The sequence below is a fragment of the Sarcophilus harrisii genome, chromosome 4 (assembly GCF_902635505.1).
Source record: "Sarcophilus harrisii chromosome 4, mSarHar1.11, whole genome shotgun sequence".
In the NCBI taxonomy this organism is placed as follows: Eukaryota; Metazoa; Chordata; class Mammalia; order Dasyuromorphia; family Dasyuridae; genus Sarcophilus; species Sarcophilus harrisii.
Genome location: NC_045429.1, coordinates 251,030,623 through 251,054,712, shown reverse-complemented (window position 1 = coordinate 251,054,712; position 24,090 = coordinate 251,030,623). Strand labels below are relative to the sequence as shown.

Below are 24,090 nucleotides of genomic sequence, written 5' to 3'. Positions count from 1 at the left end.
TTATTAATGACTTAATAAACTTTAGAAAAAACTTTTGAAAAGATACAAATTGAAAGAAAAATAATATTTTTATTTCATTTTAAATTAACCACAGTAGTTGTTATTGGAATATATATATATATATATATATATATATATATATATATATATATATGCCTGTTAGACACTACACAACAAACCTTAGAATAGATTGGACACTGCCACCTTCATTTCCATATTGGTTTCACATGGTACTTGCTATTTATCACTATAATTCCTAAAAATCCACCTTCTCAAAGATAGGACATTATTGCAAACAAGAAATTCACTAAGTTATTGGTATAGTTGAAAATTCAAATAAATGAAACATATCTCAAGTGTCACATACAATGACATCAATTAAAGGAATATAGCATAATTCAATGTTGAAACTACCTTGAGCTCATGTGGTATCCAAGAGATATCAAGTATTGGTGGGCTTCCCTTGAAAATTTCATTTATCTAAAATATCCCCCAGAACTTTTGTGAGATCCTTGTGGTAACGTAGGGTTCTACTGCTTTGCATAGTTTGAGAAACATGGACATAATAACTAGAGAGCAGGCTTTGCAACTAGGAAAACTGAGGTTCCTTTCCCTTCTCTGATACAAGCTGACCATGTAATTCTCAGTGTAAGTAATAATCACTTCATCTCTCATCAGTCTAGGCAATTCTCTAAGACTCTACATTACAGACAGTGTACCAACTTATATTGGTATGACTTTCCTTATCTGGAAAGTCTTGATACTGATTCAATCACAGGTTAAGTTCCTATCCATGTTTTTGCCCTTAGAGAATTTAGTGTAGTGGTTTCAAACCTACTCTGAACTGGGTGCCTAAAGTCCATATATAAAGAAAGATCCGTATGGGCTGTCCATTGGCATAGCATGTTTTTAAAAAATAATTTATTTTATTTTTCTTTGTATGTTTTATTGTATTTTTATTTATATTGTTAATTTTTTTCCCAATTACATTTTCAGCTGGTTCAGCCACACTTGGGAGTATCATGGGCCATAAATAGCCTGCAGGGTCCATGTTCGACATTTCCAATCTACATGATAATTCTGAATATTAGTATCTCTCAAGAGTTATTAATGTGTGTAGTGAAGTTAGCTCTGATACTTAATGACCCCAGACTATGGGTGTGTTTAGTTCTATCTGTATTTCTTCCAGAGTTTTTATAACTTATTACTTTTCAATTATTTTCTGTGACTTCTCACTACTCTTAATGTACCTGACTGCAGCATCCTCAATACCTTTTCTAATTAATGTTTCTACTTAGTTGTGGTCACAGAAGCTTCATTACCAAGTTTGTAAAAGTTGTGTGCACCATGAGAGTAAACAAGTGTTGATTAAGGGCCTGTAAAGTAAAATGTTTTACAAGTGCTTTAATACAAAGGATTTTGTGTCATCTATTTTGGATTGTTCTGAGGCCTTTAAAAAAAAAAAAATCTCATTTCCTAGTTCTTAGCTGTGTTATATAGATTAAAGCTTGAAAAAAATTTAAGTGAATTATTTCTGAATTTATCTATTTTATAAATTTACTTTTTGTGTTTTGATTTTCTGTATTTGAGTCACACTTCAAAATGATCTATCTCTTTCTTATCAAATTTATTGTGCTGGTCTCAGCTCTCTTTTCCTTCATCTAGCCAACTTGTACATGCTATTTCCCCATATTTCTCTAACTCCCTGTCTTATTCCACTTCTATTAGATTCCACAAAATTGCTATCATTTTTGAATTGGTTGACTTACTAAGTATCTGTAGCTTTAAAAGGTCTTGAGAATCTCCCCAAAATGATTCCTTTCATAAGAAAATAGCAGATTTTTAAATAATTACATATAATCAATCTAATATCATTTCAACAAATATTATTGGAATGCTTAGTATAGATAAGCCATTAAATTAGGGACTAGGAGTCCAGAAATGAAAAATGAAGACTGTTCCTGCCCTCAGGAAGCCTATATTCAGACTCAGGGAGGGGCAAGATGCAGAAATGTATTTAAGATAGGAGGACCCAGAATGCTATTGGAAAATTTCAGTGGGTAAATAGACTTCTCCTTCCCTGTGATCAAGGAAGACTTTATAGAGCAGGGCATCTGTGATGGTTCCAGTCTCTTCTGATTGGATATAAGTTTCTTGAGAGGGGAAATTATTTATTAGTTTGTCTTTATGCTTCCATGACCCAGTCCCATCACCCCCATAATAAGCACCTGAGAAATCTTGTTGATTTCAGGATTGATTTATTTCTAATGAGATGTAAATAAAGATATCCCCAGATTTTTCATTTACTTGTTTTTGTATAGGGTCTTTTTAAATAAAACTGCTGATACCAGAATAGTAATAAAACACCTATTATTTTTGTGATGTGCCATTGTTCTCCCAGTACTCACACTTATATTAATTAGGCTATTTGATCATCATAGGACTAGTTCTAGTTCATTATTCTTTCTGCATCAGGAAATTCTTCTTTTCAAAATGGAAGACATTAGGGTACGTTCTAGAGTTTAGATTGAATTCTCCACCTGTCAATAATTTAGAAATCATGTCTCTTAGTTATGCAACATTTATTCCATTGCTACTGTATGTCAAGCATTGTGTAAATTGCTCTGGATACAAAGAATCCAATCCTGATATATAGGAACTTATAGTCTAGTGGGAAAATTAGCATGTAAATAACTAGGTATATGCAAAACATAAACAAAATAGTTGGAAGGAAAGAAAGATGCCAGAAGTATTGGGTGGGAATTAGGATCGGGAGGAAAGGTAAAGTCTCTTGCAGAATGTGAGAGGAGTGGAATTTTGAAAGAAGATGACATGAAGGAATAGAAAATTTCAGACTTGAAAAAAGACCAGTCTGTATACATATATTATTAGGCACTTACTTTATCCAAGAACCCGGCCACAGTTCTAGTGGCCAGTTACCCCATTAACACTCCCCACCCTCCAAAAAAGCCATTGTCTCAGCTCTCAAAGAATCTATGTTCTGACATGAAAGACAACATGTAAATATAAATATCTCAGTGTAGTAAAGGTATTTATGAAGGTAATCTGAGCATTAGCAGAGCAGGTAGGTGGGGAATAAAAAGGAAGTCAGGAAGAATCAAGAAAGCCTTCTGCAGAAAGAAGTGAGTCTTTAAAAAAATGGGTTTGAAAAAAATGGAAAAAGAACTTATCTTGTTTGAAAAACTGAAAGTAAGATGGTATAGCTGGATCATGATGTGTGTGGAGAGGTCTGCAGTGTAAGCAGGATGAAAAAGTGTAGGGAACCAGGTTATACGAAACTTTAAATTTCAAATATTTGGCCCTGGAGGTAATGGGGAAACTCTAAAGTCCAATGAGCATGTGGATAACATGGTTAGACCTATGAAATCCCCTTGACAGCTGGTTGGAAGATGATTTAGAGTGGGAGATAATTGAGGCAGGTAGACCAGTTGGAAGACTCTTGCAGTAATCAAAATGAAGAAATGATGAGAGTTTACACCAGAGTTGTGAATGTATGAGCGGAAAGAAGATACATGAGATAAAAATGATAACTGACATTATAAACCTGGATAACTGGGAGCATGACATTGTCTTCAACAGCTTCAACATATGAAGCTGGCTTAGAAAAAAAAAAGTTCTGTTTGGGACATGTTGAGTTTGAGTTGTTTGCATGATATCTAATTCAAGTGTCCAGTAGGGAGTTAGTAATACATAAGTATATAAAAAGTTAAATGAAAAAAGTTGCTGATGCCTCCAGTGTTCATGAATCTTATTATGGATGGGTTATAGAATCCTCAGAGACACCTTTAAAAATTTCTCAGTAAAGTAGCAGATGAAATTCTGCTCTAATAGATCTAAGTAACCACTATTAAGAAGATTCATTCTTTACCGAACTAATCTGCTGTACACAGATACAGGTAGTGAGAAATAACCACACATATCAACAGAAGAATGATTGAATCATTGAGTGCTTAAGTAAGTTGTATCATAAGAGAGGACTTATCTTTATTGATCCATCATAGACCAGATGAAACCCTTATGAATAAATTTTCATATAGAATTAGTTAATTTCAAGAATTTAATATTCTGAAGAGAGTACACAATATGCTAAAAATGTGATAATATGTGATAAAAATTAGTCTTGTTGGACTTAATTAGCTAGAGGAAGGAAGGAATATTTATAATAATAATATTCAAGTACCTGACAAGTTCTTTGGGATTTTATCTTTCTGCTTCAAGGTCTGATTTAGAGAACATGGATTCACTATAACAATTTACTATAACAGTAAGGACTGTTTCTCACATAAAACTAACTCCACAATAGAATTCATCTATAATTTAAAAAGTTCTTCAAATAGCTTATTATAATTGACCTCACTAATAGAAATTTTTTATTTAGAATGGTATAAATAACATTTAAGGATTGTTTTTAATTAATAGCAACAATATCTAGTGTTTATATAGCACCTTAAGGTTTGGAAAGCTCTTTTCAAATGTCATTACATTTTATCCTTATTATAACCATCGGAGGTAGGTGCTCTTATTATTCCATTTTATAGATGAAGAAATTGAGAAAGACTGTAAGTAATGTACCTACCTTGTCATATAACTAGCAAGTGCTTTACAGTTATAATCTTACTGGTCCTCACAACTCTGGGAAAAAGGTGTTATTATTATCCCCATTTTACAATTGAGGAAGTCCTAAGTCATATAACTATTAAGCATTTGAGATAGGTTTTAAACTTAGATCTTCCTGACTCTAGGTTCAACCCTCCATCCATTGTAATATCTGTTTGCCTAAAGTGGTTTTATGTTTGTTTTTTTTTTTTTTTTTTTTTTTTTTTTTGCTGAATCTATTGGGGTTAAGTGACTTGTTCCAGGGTCACACAGCTAGAAAGTGTTAAGTGTCTGAGACCAGATTTGAACTCAAGTCCTCCTGACTTCAGGGCTGGTGCTCTATCCACTGCACCATGGAGCTGCCCCTGCCTAAGTGTTTATATGTTTGTAGCTATTGATTGAATTTTTTAAAATCGGGACAAATATGCTCATTGTTGAATATTCAAAAGCAAGAATACCTGTTCATATTAAACAATCTTGAGAATTGAGATGTAGAGTTTTCTTTGGAGTTTACAATTAAAATGATATATTTCCAAATTCACTGACATTAATCTGACAAAAATTTGTTCTTTTTGAGAAGATTGGCATAAAGAAAACCACATTGACATAATCATCTTGAACCACATTGTGATTTGCAAAAATTATTTAAATAGTGCTACCTAGAGATAGTACAAGACGGTTATGATCAATTGCATGAAGATAGGTTGCTTTATCGGAACTCAGCATCACCTAAAATGAAGTATCATCTGCCAGCCTTATAGATAAGAGTGAGTTGACTGAGCCACAGCAGGTGACCACTGTACTTTCCCTTAATACCACTCTCTAGGATTTGAGTTATCTCCTTAATACCACTTAATAAATCATTATTTGTAAAGATGTATTATTGTCCTTATAAGAAATAAGGAAAATGATTTTTAAAAAATAAGAAAATATTTCTATGAACTGATGTAGGGTGAAGTGAATAGAAACCACAATGTATACTATAGCATCAATATTATAAGGGTTTGGGAATATGATTTGGAAGACTTATATAAACTGATGAATATACTAAATAGAGCTATTTATGCAATAATAACAGTGTAAAGGTATAAAGACAAAACTTTGATCAATACAGTGATTGTTCAAGATTTCAGAGGACTGTTGACGAAACAGGCTGTCAATTACAGAGTGGTGTGATGCGTGTTGGATGCAGAATGAGACATATATGCATGCATATGTGTATGTATATGTGTAGATAGAGATATATACACTATCTACCTATTCACATCTTTATATTTATAAATATTTGTAGATACCCTTTGGGTAAATTTGTTTTGTTTGATTATGCAATAATTTTTTTTTTTTTTTTTTTTTTTTTTTTTTTTTTTTGGTAATGGGATTTGGGTAGACAAAAGGGAAAGGAGATTTCTGTTCTTTTTTTTTTTAATAGAGAAATGAGAGTGTTACAGATGACAAATAGTGGATGAACTTTCTGATGAGTTACTATATTTGTAGTTTTAATTAATTATTTCATTTTGTTATAAAAGATTTGTTATAAATCAAGAATAATCTGTGAAAGCTTATAATTTAAAAAACATAACACATACATAAAACTAGAAGTGTAAAAATGAAAAATAGATAAAAAAGATGGTGGGAAAGTCCTATTCACCCTTACTGAATTTGTCTTGGCAGTTTTGCAATGTGGTTCAAATACTGACTTTAGTGAAAACAAGGATGGTTTTGGAGGCTGTGTTGGTGCTCATGAGTACTATGTCTCTTTGTTTGCCTTTACAGGTTGAAGATGGTATGTTTTCTTTGAATCATCCTAATCAGTACTTTTTTGAGAGCCAGAAACTTCTCAATGGTGGCCGAGAAGTCAGGAAAGAACCTAGCCAGCCAGAAGTTTCTCAGACCAAGCAGAGTGTCCAGAAAACTTCTAATTCAACATCTTCACTCCCATCATCTTTAGATTCTACACTGGAAATGGATATGGAAGGGTTGGAGGGTTACTTCAGTGAATAACCTTTCACTATCTCCCTTCTTTCTCAGCTTTCAGGTCTTCTCTGTTTTAGAAAGTTTCCCCTTTGTAATCTAATTAGTAACAGAAGAGTGTCATTTTCCTGGATGGACATCATTATTCCATCCATATCATAATCTAAAAACAATATCTTTTAATTCTTCTTAGTTTAACCTATTACCTTGCCACTTCTTTTTCTCCATCATCCAAATAAAAAACAAATATTGAAATGGAAATGTGTATGTGTATGAGGGGGAAAAAAGATTCTGAAGGAAATAGATTTCAAAACAACACGTTGGATGTTGCCATATTAAAAACACACAAAAAAGATACGTTCTAGGAATTTCCCAACATGCTACTTGTTGCCAAATGCCAAGAAAAAAGTAGATAGAAATCGTCAGAGAATAGCAGATCAGTCTGCAAAACTATTTATCATCTGGGGACTCCCCTCTCTTTTTGATTTTTTGCATAAAAAGGAGAAATTTCTTGTGAATGAATTGTCATATGTTGTTTTAGTGGCTGTGATTGGCAGCAAAATCTTTCAAGTGCACCATAAATCTGTGACTTACAAATGAATGGATAAAGGAAAACAAAGAAAGACTGTGTATAATCTGGTTTAGTGTTCATTTTCTTTCCAGGGGCTCATTACTTAAAGTAATTAAACTTACCAACTTTAATTTTCAGCTTATTCTTTGATAGGCTCTAAAAATCAAGAGTTGGTAAAGGAGGACATATAAGGGAGACATGTACGAATTAATTTCATCTTCTGTCAGTACTTCAGTGCTTTCTACGTCTATTGACAGTTGAGTAAAATCAAATAAATTTGGTGACTTACATGGTTTTGTTGGTCTCATAAGCCTCTTAGAAAGTAGTATAGTATCATGAAAAGACTATGAGACTTCAGATGCCTATATTTTGATCTAGAAGAGACCTTTGAAGTCCATTTTTGCCCACTGAATCCTCTATTTTATGGATAAGAATTCTGAGCCCCAGAGAAGTGAAATGATTTATGAAATTATATGTAGATCTAGAGTTAGTGAGTCTCAAAGGTCACCTAGTCTAATGATTTAAGAAAATCACTTTCCTATCCAATGAACTTTCAGGATTCAAAGCCTTTCCCTTCCTACTTTTCCATTTTTCCTATGTTTTACTTCTGGCCACATACTCCAATTCAGTGAAAGAGGCCTCCTTTATATTCCATGAACCAAGAGATCTTAAATATATATATATATATATATATATATATATTTCTGTAATTTTTAAAATATACATTTCTGTATTTTCTCTCACTAGATCGTAAGCTCTGTTGGACAGAGAGATACTTTTTGCCCTTTTTTTTTTCCCTATTCTTTAGACCAGGTTGTGCCACTGACTTGTCAACCAATAACCAAAAAAATTAACCTATCTAGGTTACAGTTTCCTTCCTTTCTTGGAGTCAGAAAGACCTGAGTTCTAATACTGCCTCAGACATGTCCTAGCTGTGTGACCCTGGGTTTTTTTTAGCTTCATCCTCCTCATTTGTAAAAAGGTTACTAATAATAGCACCTGTGTCACAGAGTTGTTGTGAGGATCAAATAAGATAACACATAAGGTATTTGGCAAACATTAAAGCCCTATATAAATGCTAACTATGATGATGACAAATTATGTTTTTGTGGAGTAGTTTTCAGTCATGTCTGATTCTACATGTTTGTTTCTTGGAAACATACTGGACTGATTTGCCATTTCCTTTTCAGGTTCATTTTAACACATGAGGAAACTGAGACAGTTAGTTTGAGATCTCATTTGATCTCTGATCTTCCTCACTCTAAGCCCAGTGCTCTATTTACTGCACAACCTAGCTATCCCAAGGACAAATTATGTCATTATACAAATAGTTATTTGTGTAGTAAGAACTTAGGTTCTTAGAATTGTTTTGTTTGTATTTTTCATGAGGCACTCCAGGATTACATTTTAGGAAGTTAAAGAAAACTTTAGATTTGTCAGCAACTATTCATTAAGCAGCTCCCTTGTATCAGGCATTGTGCTATTCATTGGGGATACCAATACAAACATGAGAGTTTTTGCCCTCAAGGAGCTAACATTCTACTAGGGGAATACACTGTTTTCACAATTTCATTATGATAGAAGAAAAGAAATAGTAAAATTCTTTGCCCTAGTTTAGTATGGCATCAATTTTTTTTTCTCACTTGTTTCCTAGCTGGCAGCACTTAACAAAGCTCCCTTTTTCTTCTGCCCCACATTTTAACCTTATATATTTTTTTTCTTCCTTTCAAAATCATACAGTTCTTTTGTGACTTGCCTGTTTTAAAGGTTCTCTTGTTATCAAAAGAAGGGAAAAATTGTAGCCTGGTGTACATTCAACCCTCTTAGTATATTTCATGTCTTAGTAGAATATTGATTTTAAATTGTGAGCCCCCAGAGTCGGGATCATATCTCTTGCATATCTCAGTCCTTCTGTTGGTGTTCATAAATAATGCAAGTCAAAATACATCATCATTAGTACCTTTGCACACTCATTTGTTTTGTAATAAAGTCTGTGATCTCCTGTTATATATAGGAGATTGCCAAAAAGAATCTTAAGAAACATTGATTAGTGGATATAGGGATGGGGAGGGGATTATATTAGAAGACAGAAACTAATGCTGTTCTATTGCTTTATTCAAGCTAGGAAAGGCAATTTATTTTTCATGCTTCAAGGATCTTGACAATTTTGATTCGTTTTCCTAGGGAGCTGACCTGTTTGAATTGGATGGTATAAGAAGAACCCCAAATAAAAATAAAAATTAAAAAAAAGCTGTTTTCTTTCAAACTGTAGCCAAAGAAAAAGAATATAAATCTTCCACATCTTTTAACTTTCTGTGCTTTTGTAACCTCTTCAAGGGAGAAAAGCTGTGTGATGATTGAGAAAAATCGGGCTGGACATTTGAAACTTGTAGAAGCATTGACATTGTTAGTGCAGAAGCTATCATATTGTCTTTCATGTTGTTGCCTAGTCATTTTTCTCCCTTTGCCTTAACAGTTTCAAAAAAAAAGCTTAATTGCAATCTACATAAAAGAACACTGACGAGCTTTTAAGTAAACTTTTAAGACCGCTTACATTATTGTAGAGTTATAAAAAGAAATGGTTAAAGATTTTAAATGAGATGGGGATATGTATCGAGCAAAGGAAAGATCTTTAATTCATATAGAATTTTTAAGAAGCCTGGGGATTTCTTCTCTGTCTAAAAGCATGCGGGGTGTTTTGCTTGTTACAGTCTGCTGTCTTACTGATAGTCAATGACTTTGCAAGCAAACTTCTGTTATTCTTTGCAAAGAAGAAAAGCAAACTTCTGGGATTTCAACTTGAAAGGCGAGATGAGACAACTCTAAAGTTCCAGATTTGGTGAGAGTGTACTGTTTGCAAATTTAATCAAGGTCTTCCACAGGCATCAGCTTGACATTAAATTTAAGTGCCCATTAAAGAAAGAATTTGACAGCAGCTAAGAATGCAAGGCTTAATCTGAGGACATCTTTACAGCTAGGAGGGGAAAAAAGTTGAGAAGCCTCAAACCACTGTAGTAATTAGTTGCCATTTGCCAGCCTTCCATTCTAATGCTGGGGAGGGGAGATGAGGATAGAGGGAGAGAGGGACTAGAATCTAAATGTGGTAGATTGAGGCAGTGTAGTATAGTGGATAGAACAATGGAGTTTATATCCTACCTCAGACTCCTGCTGTGTGATCCTTAGCAAAATCATGTAATCTTTCAATCTGTGAAATGGGAATGTTAATAATGATACCTATTCACGAAGTGGTTGTGAAACTCCATATAGGTAAAGGACTTTGCAAAACAAAACAATTTATAAATGTTAGCTATCATTATTATTGGAATGCTATCCAGAAAGCCCTGTGAGGATAGCAGGTAAATCTCAAATGAAGAGGGGAAGCAATTTTGAACATTTTTAAATGGGGTTGTGGATAAGACTGACCTTACAGTTAGTAAGATCTGAATTCAAATCCCTCTACAGGTACTTAATAGTTAATTAAGCAAGCCATTTAGCCCTTCTGACCCTCAGTTTCTTCATCTGTAAAATGAGAGGGTTGGATTCAAATCACCTATAAGGTCCTTTCTATATCTGTGGCCCTTTAATTCCTCTTAACATAATATTTTGAAGAAACTAGATTTTGGTGGCTTCAAGCTATGGGTATGGGTATGGGTATGTGGCTGGCTCTTTCAAGGTAGACAACATTTAATCATGGAGATAGGATCAGGAAGGACCTCCAGACAGTACTCTGTGTTCGTAAATGTTATTACACTCAGATCATTATGATGACCATTTAACTTCAGAGAACTGATTAGAAAACCTGCACTCCTCCCCACCAAAAAAGGTGGTAGGATACAAGTATTGAATAAAGCATTTGAGATCAGAAATGATGAATGCATCTTTTTGTTTTACTTAATTGTATTTTGTTACATGGAAGAGGGGGGAAATGGGAAATGACAGCAATGTTGTATGTATGTTTTTTAAGTTTCAATAAAAAAATAAATTTTAAAAATGAGACTACTTGTGCACTTACGAAGTTTGTTTATTTGCCCATAAATCAGGCTTCTTCTTTGTGATCCAATTCACTTTTGACAAGTAATCCATGCCTACAATCTAAGGCTTCCCATTGTAATTGGCTTTGTAGGCAATTAGCCTTGTGACCCTATGGAAATCTCTCCCTACTCCATCGGACTCTGACAAAAAGAATTCTATTTCCTCTTATTGGATTGTCTCTCCCTCCCACAAGCTGTTTTTATCCATTCCTCCATAGTATTTTTATTTTTCCTGAGAATGATCACTGCAGAACCTTAGCAAAGGCTAAAGAATATGTAGGGATATAAAACTCCAGTATTTCCCTTGAGTCTACAATTGCAGGATTGTTTTTGAACATTGATGACATGGTAGTGAAACAAGACCTCTAATAAATGCATGACAAATTTTTCGATTCAGCTCAACATTTCTAGGTATTTATTTGCCAATAATAGGACCATGAAGCGTCTTTGGGAAGCTGTTTGCTTTCTGCTTCTGCACTGTAAGCATAAAAAGAAAATAAATTTAACAGATGCTACATTTAATTTAAGACAAAGCACATGTATTAGGCTTTTTCTTTGAGTGTTGTAAGAAAACTAATAGTGTCACAAAAATGTTCCAAGTCTTACCACTTGTTTTAGCTTTTACCACTTGGCTTTAGCTTTTAGCACCATGGCTATGAAGACCATCAAGATTGGAATTGCCAGGATTTTTCTTGGACTTACTAGAGCCAGGAGAGATGTCAAAAATCATCTAATATGGCCCCATCATTATATAGATGAAGAAACTGAGGTTCAGAAATGTCACGACTTTTCCATCATATATATGTTCAAGTTATTAGTTATTAATCCCAATTCCTCTTACCCCCAAGCTCAATGCTGCATTTGGTGTCATATTTTTCTGTTCCATCTTCACTTTTCCTGCAGAGGACTAGAAGTGTGAGAAAGATGATAAAACTAAATTGCCTCAAAAAGAAGTTAAGTCTGTTAATACTTGCAACAAAGGAAGCCTGATGGATGTTCTGCTAGTGGCCCTCTTGAGACTGAGACAGGCACAGTGAAGCCTGATCTGAAGTCAGGAAGACCCAAGTATCCTCAGACACTTAATAGCTGCCTGATCTGGGCAATTTCCATGACCCTGTTTGCCTCAGTTTTCTCATTTGTACAATGAGATGGAGAAGGAATTGTCAAACCACTCCTGGGGCTTTGGCAAGAAGAGTCGGAAATTTTTGAAAAATAACTGCACCTATATGATAACAATGAAAAAAAGTCACTGACCAATCTCTAAAATAAATAAAAGGGCTAGACAGGATGACCTCTTGAGTCTTTTTTGAATCGAAATACTATGATCCTAAAAACTGTGAGGTGAGAATCAAGCAATTGCATCTTATCATGTTTGAGGAAGTTTATAGGCAGTGGAAATACAAATAAGCAAAATAGTCCTTGCCTTTAAGGAATTACCTTTTAATAAAAGACTGGGGGGAAAAAAGCACAACAGAGAAGAGTTGCTCATTATTGTGAGCCAGAACCGGGACTAAGTATCTTCTTTATGTATAAGTTTTAGAACTAGGTTTCAGGAGGAACACATCAATGGGAAAAGAGGTATTCAGGGTTTGAGGGAAGGTCTAGGGTACAGAAGGTAGACTGTGCATGAATACCAGAAAGTCCAGAGTCAGAAAAAGAGCCAGGAGATGAATTATTGCTTGGATAGTCTCTTCCAGATTTTCTCTATTGCCATCACTCAGCAACCTTGCATCCTTTGAGGTTTATTCTATCCAAATTTAGCACTCAATCCAAATGTTGTTCACTGTTATCTACAGATACCTGGGCAGTCTTTATCAATAGACGTAATCTTTGTTTCTCATCTTTTGCTCATTCCTGCCTTCATTATAGGAGATTTCAACAAAAATACTGATATTCTCACAAATACTAAAATTTCTTGAACATCTCATTTCCTCAATGTATTCATCTCCTATGACCTACTACTCCATTCTACTTCAGTTATACATATTGTCACATCCTTGACCTTGCCATCTCCCACAAGAGTTCCCCTTTCATTTTAGAAAAGTCTGAATTTCTTCTAAACATAATCTTTTCATTTCTGCTTATACCTAATTCCTCCCGAACCTATTCTATTTTTTTTTTTTTTGTCTTCACTTTGACTTTCAATTCCTCCATCTCTTAGTAACATCTTAGGTTTATAAGCCTAATTTTTCCTTCCCAATCTTCCCAAGTCCCAATTTAATTCTATTTTATCATTATTTTATTTTATCATTATCATCTATTCTTGAATTCCTTGCCTCCCTGTCTTATTGACATTCACATCTAGCCAAATCCCAAACTGAATTACTCCCACAATTCACTTCCTTTGATACTTTGCCTTTTTACTTCTCTTAGAAACCTAGATTTTCTTTTAAGACAGCCTGAAGTATCACTTTATATCCAAGAGACTTTCCTAGTCCTTCCAGCTGCAAATGCCTTCCCTTTTAAAACTACCCTCTACTCTGTATTTATTTATTTTTTCTGATTTGTATAGTTGTTCCTGTCATCAGAATATGTTTCTTGAAGACAGGGACCATTTTTGGTTTTTCTTTGTGTCCCTAGCATTTAGCACAGTGCCTTGTGCATATGAAGTACTTAATAAATGGTTGCCAATTGATTTATTGTCATAGGAATATGAAAGTACATGTACATGTTACAATATGTGTTAATATGATACATGTTACACAACAGAACATGTATGTGTTTTGTATGTTAACACAGAGACATTACATCGATTTAATTATGTGTGTGGGTGACATGTTGTATATGTTGACCCATATATGTCAACATATGTGCACCACACACATTAACAAATATTGTACATTATTACACATTATGATAGGTGTGCATTTTCATATACCCATGAGTTATCATGGGTTCATGTTAACCAAAAACTGTTTAACAAGCATTTCCTTAGTGCCAAGCAATATCTTAAGAACTAGAACCCAAAGAAAAAATAAAAAGAGTTTTTGCCCTCAAGAAGCGTGTATTCTAATGGTGTATTAATGTGGTAACACCATAAACATATAAAACATGTAACAAGTACCTATTACAACATATATGAATATAAAAGATTAGGTTGCATGTTAGCATTGCTTGTTATATGACATGTATTAGCATTTATAACATATCACATTATATATTATAACATAGAAACTCAATATATCGAGACTGTAGAATGAATAAGGTAAATAGTGAGAGGTTATCAAGTACAGACTAGTTTAAGAAAATAGGATTAACATTACATTTTGTTTCATGGTGTACATATTCCGGAACTAGTCTCTGAACTCTTAAAATTTTTTATAATATTTTATTTTTCCCATTTACTTGTAAAATGATTTTTTATTTGTTTTTAAAACATTGAGTTCTAGATTCTTTCCTTTTCTCCCTTCCCACTCCTATCTCTGCACTGAAAAGACACAAATGAAATTATTTTAAACATTTCTATGAAAGTCATATTGCAAAAACACCACAGATTTCTCCCTGCCAACCCCACAAAAAATAAAACCCTCAAGGAAAATAAAGTTTAAAAAAAGTATGCTTCAATCTGTATTAGGACACAATCAAATCTTTCTCTGGGTATGGATAGCACTTTTCATTATAAGTCCTTCAGAACAGTCTTGGATCATTGTATTGCTGAGAATAGCAAAGTCATTTACATCTGATCATCTCACAGTATTGCTATTACTTTATACACAGTGTATTTCTCTTTGCATGAGCTCATGGAGGACTTCTCAGATTTTTCTGAGAACATCTTGTTCACCATTTCTTATAGAATAATAGTATTCCATCATAATCACTTACCACAATTTATTCAGCCATTCCCCTTCAGTTTGATTCCCTTTGGTTTCCAATTCTTTGCGCTGAGAAAAGAGATGCTATAAATATATTTATATACATTTTTGTATGTGTCCTTTTCCTTTTTAAACTCTTGGGATACATGCCTAGTAGTGATATTGTTGGTCAAAGAGTATGCATGATTTTATAGCCCTTTGGGCATAGATCATCTTTTAATTATTTATTTGTTGGGGAATGGATTTTATTATATATATGCATATATATATATATGCATATATATAAATTTGACTCAGTTCCCTATACATTTTAAAAACGAGGCCTCCATCATTCAAAACTTGCTTCAAAATTCTTTTCAAAATTACTATTGCTAGTTATATTCCCTACCCATTTAGTCTATCTTTTTCTCCTTTCACCCTTTCCCTTTTCAAAAATGTTTTACTTCTGACCACTCCCTCCGCCACTGTTCTCTCTTCTGTCACCCTACCCCCTTTTTCATATCCCGTTCCTTTCTTGCTTTCATTCAGAGTAAGATAAACTTCTATGTCCATATTTGTGTATATTATTTTCATTATTTCCTCTGAGACAATTCTGATGAGAGTAAGGTTCCACTCTCAATAGCTTTTTGTATTTCCTTTTGCATCACTTTCTTTAGTTTTTCCTATATCTCTCTTAGTTGATTTTTAAAATCCCTTTTAAGCTCTTCCATAGTCTGAGACCAATTCTTATTTTTCTTGGAGGCTTTAGATGTAGGAGCTTTGACTTTGTTATCTTCTTCTGAATGTGTATTTTGATCTTCCTTGCCACCATGGTAACTTTCTATGATCAGAATTTTTTTTTTCTGTTGTTTGCTTATTTTCTCAGCCAATTACTCAGCTTTTAACTCTTTGTTAAAGTAGGGTTCTGTTTTTAGGACAGAGGATACAATATCTCAAGCTTCAGGATTTTATGCATCTGTTTTGAGAGATCCTTCTAGGGATCTGTACTGAGTCAGTATTGTTAACTGGATCTGAGTAGGGGCAAAGCAACAGAGTCCTGCCTTAGTGCTAGAAAACAGATTCCTATAATCTCCTTCTGATCTGCTGTTTGGCCACCTTACCTATGGGCTTAGCCCTCCAGAACCTGCTGCTACTGCCGCCACCACTGTGGATTTAGTGGTTCCCTTGTTTGCTGGGGCTCCTCTCACACCCCAGTGTGATCTTTCCTGACAAGCTTCCAAATTGTCCTTGACATCTCTGGGCTGAGAGGTCTGGATTGCTTAGATGCCCCAGGGCCCACTCCTAGTTTACTGGGGCTGGCACTGTGTGGGTGTATCCTGCCCCACACCTGTGCTCCAGTCCCAGCCTGGTGCAACAGACCAGCAAAGCAAACTGGGACAATAAAGCCCAATGAGGGAAAGAGTGGGTAAAAAAAAAAGTGAGAAAGAAACCTGGCTAAGGAGTCAAAGTTGGGATCTGAACCCATACTTTTTGTAAATTCTGTCATGAGTCAGTAGGAATGCTGAGAACAAGATCCCACTATGAGAGTGGGATGGAGGTGCAGGTTGAAAGCTCAAAATACTCAAAAGTACAGCCTCTACCAACAGAGTAGTCACTAGCATGAACTGGAGAAAGGGAATAGAGTTGGACCACTTTTGTACTTGGTGGTACAGTGACTTGGGGTCAGGAAGATTTAAGTTGGAATCCTGTCAGTCTAAAACACTTGTTAGCTGGGGACCCTGGGCAAGAGATTGGGCAAGTCTCTCAACCTCAGTTTCCCCATTTGTGAAACAGGGATAATAACACCTACCTCACAGTGTTGTTGTGAAGATCAAATGTGACAACATATGTAAAGTGCATTGTAAATTTTATAGCCCTATAAAATTCTAATTATTATTTTAAATATTATTATTAATTTCTTCTCTAACTCTAAGATCCCTTGGCAGCATCCAAGTGATTCAACAGAGAGAATTGGAGATGGAATTAGAAAAACCTGAATTCAAATTCTGCCTTACACACTTTGGTGTGTGACTTTGGTTAAGTCACTTAACCTCTCAGCCTTAATTTCCTCATCTGTAAAATTAAGATAATAATAGGTTCCTCTGTCATAAGATTATTTTTGAAGATCAAATGAAATAACATATGCATGGCATTTTGCAAACCTTTGACTTCTGTACAATTCTAGTTATTATTTTCATCATCTTAATATATAAAGAATAATATTTGGTTTATGCTTGACAAACTTCCTTGGGATATTTTGCAAACATAGTATTTACCTCAGCAAAAATAACTTAAATTAATTAATTAAAAATTAATTTTAAAAGGCTTATCAATTGGGGAATGAGTGCACAAACTGGTATAGATTGTGATGAACTATTACTGTCTATAAGAAATAATGAGCTCAATGATTTTGAAAAACATTGAAAGATTTGCATGAAACAATGAAGAGTGAAATAAACAGAAGCAAGAAAACATTGTACATGACAATAGCAATGTTGTTTTAAGAATAACTGAATAAATGTTAATTTGGGTATTAACTATAAAAGACATGTAAAGACATGCATTTAGAGAAAAAAATTGATAAATAGAAGTATGTGTAGAATAATTTTACATTTATATATATATGTGTGTGTGTGTATGTATATGTATATTTGTGTCTAATGGTAACTATTTCTAGGATGGGAGGGGGAATGAGGGAAAGAAAAAAAAAGAAAAAAGCAATTGACACCATAATTTTGTTATATATTTGAAAGGAACAATAAGTTGTGGATAGTAGATTTGCAGTTTTGTGTACTATTTTTATTGTACGGTTTTGGAAATGCTTGTTTTATTTCATAAATTAAAGATAAAATAAAAAAATGAATCTGATTTTGTATTGTCCTCGAGCTTCCCTTTTCCACAATCTTTGCTTTTTTGAGCCAGGAGGAGGGGCTGATGTACTTTCTCTGAGTGCTCAGAAAGGTAAGAGTGGCAAAACTGCTTCTTGTCTACTTATGAGTATTGCCTGTATTGCCTATTAGGGCCCCTCCATCTCTTTTTTATGTGATTTTGCAAGAAATAGAATGAGTTACAGGGACAAAAAGCCAACATGTCACTGCTTACCCCCGAAGCCTTCCATTTAAAAAAGATGAATGTGGTACAAACATTGAGAACACCCTAGGACACAAAGTATGAGAAAACACAGAACACTCCAGGTTTATTTCAGTAACTTGCCAGGGAATTGTTTGGGTAAGATGGAAAAAGAACAAAAAAATTTCCTTCCTCATGTCTGTCCCAAAGCATTGACCCTTTTCCAGAACTATTTTGGTGGTATCTGCCTTTGAATAACAAAATAAAACCCTGAGGTCACTGAGGTTTAAAACAACAGGAATAAATCAACACACTCTTTCCAGTTACGTGAACCCTGATATTAAATTTTGTGAGGGACTGTTGCACATCATTGTTTCCACTCTCATTTTTCTTTCTTTGCTTTGTATGCAGAATTGACATAAATACCAAACCCTTCTAGAATATTTCAGCATCCTAGGCTACTTTAGGGAACTTGCTTAAGTTATTTACCTATAGGCAAATATATGTGGAAATCTGAAGAATGATAGTTTCCCTTTTCTTGCTTTTCCTGTGATAGAAACAGTTGCATCAGATGACCACGGACATAGTATTATTTCAATATGGATGACATTCATACAACAAAGTCATTCATTTGTTTACTCAATTTTTTGAGGGGGAAGTCTGGATCTGTGATTTCACTAATATAGGGTGAGGAAACTTTCTGCATCAGTATAGATAGTTACCTTCTCTGGGAGTTATAGTCTTAATTGTCTGGGACAATGAGATAATAAGTGGCTTGTTAGGCTTGCACAGCTGTACTAGTACTAGTACTTATATTCGATAAAGCACTTTATAAATATTATCTTATTTTATATTTACAAATGTTATCCTTGGACATTAATGCTATCATCATCCTCATTTTACAAAGATCTAGAAGAGACTTTAGCGACTACCCAATTGACCTCCCAATTATATAGGTGAGGAAATGGCACATAGGCAGAGGTTAAGTGACTTATCCAGTCATACAGATAAGAATCTGAAGCAGAATTCAAATTCAGGACTTCATGATTCCAGGTCCACTATTTTATTGATCATACCATCTAATCAACCTGACTCTAAAGTCAGAACTCTATGCAGTATGCCAAATGTCACAACCCTTTCCCCCTCGCTTTTATATTTAATAGAAATATTTCATCCTTAAACTTTTCATATAAGAATTCTAAATTTACCAGAATGTTTTTTTCTGTGTTCCAATAACAAATTCTTTCATAGAATGTGATATTTCCTCTAATTTGGTTTTGAAGGTCATGCATTTTTTTTTTACTAATAAAAGTCTTTTCTCCCCTAAAATTCCACCTGCTACAAGAAGCCTTTCCCAGTCTATTTTGATGTTAACACCATCCCTCTGAATTTTACCAACGATTTATCCTGTGTATATCTCAATACTGAATATAGTTATATATATTGTCTCCCCTATTAGATCATGAGTCCCTGGAGGACTAGGATTGTTTGTGATTTTTTGTATCCCTAGCACATGGTACATCATAAAGTCTTAATAAATGCTTATTAACTTGTTGACTAGTCTACCTAGTTTTCAGTTGCTTTGGTTAATATGTTGATAAGTTCATAAATTTAGAAGCTAGATGTGACCTTAGAATTCATCTGGTCCAACTGTCTCATTTTAGAGATGAAGGAAATGTGACCTAGAGAAATGAAATATCTTCTCCAAGATCAGAGAGATTGTAAGGATCAAAGCCAAGATGTAAAACTCAGTTTTCCTGATTCTAAATGTAGGCCTTTCCATTGAACCATGCTTTTGCTAGATGTAAACTGTAAAACAATTTTACTGTAGTTTCACAGAAACTTAAATGTTATCTAGTCCAATACTTTACCAAATCAAGAGTGTAATCTATATCATCTTTGAAATGTAATAGGCTCTGTTTAAAAACCTCCAGTGATGGGGAGCTCAGGGTAGTCTATTCCATGAATGAATAAATAAGCATTTATAATCCCTGACTGAGTTTAAAATTGAAAAAAAAGAAAAGCCAAGACTATTTCCTCTCAAGGATTTAATAGAGATCTAATTTTGGTTTGAGGAATTATAGTTGTGTGATTATTATACAAGAATAGATTGACACACCCTTTCCTAGAATAATGGTCAAATTGATGGACTATGGTTCCAGAACTTGAAAACAGTATGTGTGAAGTACGGAGTTTGAATGGCTTAACCATAACAAGGCAAATGGAGAGATTACCTGGAAGCAGGGAATAAAATACAGGATTACCCACATGAACTAAGGGATTAAATCCTCTAAGATATGATCTTTGGTCCCTATGAAAAGATGTCTAGGAAATGGGATGTGATAATACAGTTTTGGTTGTGACATACTAATATGAAAATGAAATCTTCCTTGTAATATCCACCTTTGGTCTTAATTCTGTCCCTTGGAAGACATAAAGCAGACCCATTACTCTTTTACATTACGACTCTTCAAATATTGAAAGAAAATTCAAATATTTAAAATACAGGTAAAAAACTGTCTTCTCTGCTTTATTTAAGTGGTATAAGTTCACTTGAGCTTTCTCACCTTCCAATTTGTATTGAAAAAAATTCACCAAGATGTTATGTCTACTTCATGATAGAATGACAGGTTTCCCATTCTACCTCTTTCTTGTTCAGGGAAGGGAGGAAACAGTAGCAGTTCTGTTTTATACCATACTTCAAAACAAAACAAAAGACCTAGATATTTGAATTAAAATACAATTAGGCCTGTGGAGACACATCAGACTCCACAGGCTGAGAACTGCTTAATAAGTCCTTGAAAAAGTCACAATGGAGTCGCTTTATGCTAATGGCCAGCCTGTCAAAGCACACATGTAAATGATTATGAGGCACTTTGCAGAGTCAGTACAATACTGGGGGACTGATGATGAAGCTGACAGAAGAGGTTACGTACCCAAGAATGTTACACGCTGACAGAACCAAGGAAGCTTACAAATTGATAAAGATTTTCATAAAGCTCCCACTATTCAATCATGAGTAAATACTATTAAAATCAGTAGATATTTATGGTGAATGAAGAATAACAGGATATCCAGATGGCTATTGGGGAAAAAAATAGGAGTAGTAGAGAAATGTGGGGGAGACTGATTCTGGTCAATGCTTAAATTTATTCATTCAACAAGTAGTCAGTCTCTAATGTCAAGCATTGTACCATTATGTACTGTTAAAAGAACATGATTTGACCATTCCCCTTAATGAATTTATGATTTAGTTGAACATATCGATATCAATAAACATTTACTAAGTATTTACCAAGTACTACATCACTCAGCTACATGTTGGAGATAAACATATTTAAAAAGTGGAAGTCTCTACATTCAGCAGATAGAATTCTGGTCTAACTGATATTAGAGTCATGCTGCTGAATAAAGCTGGAAAAAAATCATACAACTATTCTGACTGAATCTACTTCAAATTTAAGTTACATAAGCTCATCTGGGCCTTAACAACTGCTAAACAATCCTTCTGTACCTGCTGATGATTTTTACATTTAGTTAGCATTTAATGGTTTATAAAGTCACAATATTTTGTTTGACAGATGCTTATATAAGAGCATAATTTAGCTTTTGAATGAATACTTAATTTTTTCTTGATCTAGTTTCCAGCTGTTTGTGGTCAAACCCAGAAATTTAATTCAATTCAATAAATATTTAACAAGTGTCTACTCTGTGCTAAAGACCGTGATAATCTGCATGTATCACTGGTAGCCTCAATTCTGACTGAACTTAATTTGGCAAATCATCATTAATATTTGCAAATCTCATTAACATTATTCATCATTTTGCTTAATTTTATTTTAATTTTTGGTAAAAATTACAGCTTAGTCCTTAACATTCTTAGCCATCTTTCTTTCTTGATCATAGCTTATATGGTTCAGTGATATCAAATTATACTTACCCTAGTGTATATATAAAATTTACAGACTATTGCTTTTTAAGCATATTTCTGTACAATTTTGGACTCCCAAATCTAAGTATATGTCTCACTATCAAAAATGAATTGTCCCCTAAGAAATGATTTCATTATCATTTGAATCTTCCTCCCCCAACAGCCATTTCTCAATACAGTCTTCTTTGTGTTTTTTAAAAAGCAAACAGCAGTATTTTTCAATCCTAAAATATATATTTTTAGATCTGTTTATTCTATTTACAATATTAAATAATTTAGCATCTACAAATCTGCCTACCTTATAAAAATTTCCCTATACAAAATACATTACTGGAGACCATAATTAATCCCAGAGGATAGACAGTAAAATCCCCCTTTATCTTCTTTATAGATAAGGGAGGGATTATGGGTGCCAAATGTGTACATGCAACATGTCATCATTATAATTTATTGGATTTACTTAACTGTTTTTCTTTATTGTAATGGAGTGCTCTTTAGAATATATGGATAATATAAGGAATTGAATGTGATGTTAAAAAAATACATACAACAAAGTCGTGAACAAAACTAATGGGAATTTTTGTAGCATTTATATATTCTGAAGTATTTTGATATCAATAATCTCCACTGTGTATTCACAGTATATTACTGAATATCCAGTCACTTTATTTTGCCTGTTGAATTTTACTCTGGGCTATATATGGCTCAGATGCTTGTCTTTTTTATTCACTTTCTCCTTTTTCATTTTTATTCCCTTCATTTTCTCTCCCTAGTTATCATGCTTCAAAGGTTATCCTCTTCTTCCTCCCCTCTCCTATGTATTAAAGGGTAGGTCAGATTTATTTATGGGGCTGACTCTTTCAGGTAGTTCTGGTAAAGCTAACATCATTTAGAATGTGCTATATTAATCTATTGAGTTAGTAATCAGGCAAACAGTACCGGAAAAGGTCAAAAAGAGCTCAGTAGAGGGAGAGATGGATAATGACAGACAGACAGAGATACACATAGAGAAACAGAGAGAGAGACAGAAAGAGATAGAGAGAGAAAGAGAGAGGGAAGGAGGAAGGGAGAGAGGGGGAGGGAGGGAGACAGAGACAGAGAGACAGAGAGAGAGGGGGGAGGAGGATGGAGAGAGGGAAGGAAAGAGACAGAAAGAGAGAAAGAGAGTGAGAGCGAGAGCGAGAGAGAGAGAGAGAGAGAAGAAGGGAGGGAGAAAAAGAGACACAGACACAGACATAGGCACAGAGACACAGAGGCACAGAGAAGACACACAGACAGAGACAGAAAGACACACACACACACACACACACACACACAGAGGGAGAGAGAGAGAGAGAGAGAGAGAGAGAGAGAGAGAGAGAGAGAGAGAAAGAGAGAGAGAGATATCTTGATTTTCATTCTAAAAATGAAATTTGCTTTGGTTCTAAGTTCCAGGTAAGAAACCTCAGCTTTATTCCTAAAGTATGGAATTGTCTAATAATAGTTAAGAGCACAGAGCTGAGTTCTGTTTCTGGCTTTGCTTCTCTTATTGACCTTGGGCAGGAAATGGAAAACCTTTCTCTACCTTGTTTTGTCACTGTGAGAAATGAGAATAATAATGCTGCCTACTTTACAAGGATAGCCTTAATTAATTTTATTTTTGGAGAGCATTGTGAAATCCCAAGGCTGGGGGGGGGGATTCAAAGAGAGGGGTGGTCTGGGAAGCCAAGGTGTTACTAACTACTCTGAGTATTTCAAAACTGTCTCTCTCAGGGCATACTATCCTGGTTCCTCCTCACTCCTAGGCTTTTGAATTATTATCACCTGTAAGAGGTAGAATTGAGTGGATATAGTCCTTAAGACAAGTTTTAATCGTAGCCCTAGTCCAAAATTGCTCTGTGACCTTGAGAAATCAATGAGGCTGTTTTAGTTGTGGGTTCCCAAAATGTAAAATGAAAACAATAGTATCTGGCACTTTGATAACAAGAGATGTCCCCAAACAGAGAAATGCTGCATTTGGCTTCAAATCAAGTGAGGGCGTTGCTTGGGTTGGCAGCAGGCATCCATATACACACTTCAGAAACCAAGTAGCAATAGGAACTGGAAATGTGATCACAGTTTCTAAGCAAT

General features: G+C 34.4%; 1 protein-coding gene across 4 annotated transcripts in view; it reads left to right on the top strand.

The window, feature by feature from the left end:
- The window catches only part of PRIM2 (DNA primase subunit 2), a 342,100-nt gene extending 335,163 nt beyond the window's left edge, over nt 1-6,937 (top strand). For all 4 annotated transcript variants that reach the window (XM_031964687.1, XM_031964688.1, XM_031964689.1 and 1 more), the window contains exon 14: nt 6,391-6,937. In XM_031964687.1, coding sequence (XP_031820547.1) covers nt 6,391-6,618 — 228 coding nt within the window. In that variant the 3' untranslated portion in view covers nt 6,619-6,937. The remainder of the gene's footprint in view (nt 1-6,390) is intronic.
- The last annotated feature ends 17,153 nt before the right edge of the window (nt 6,938-24,090 follow it).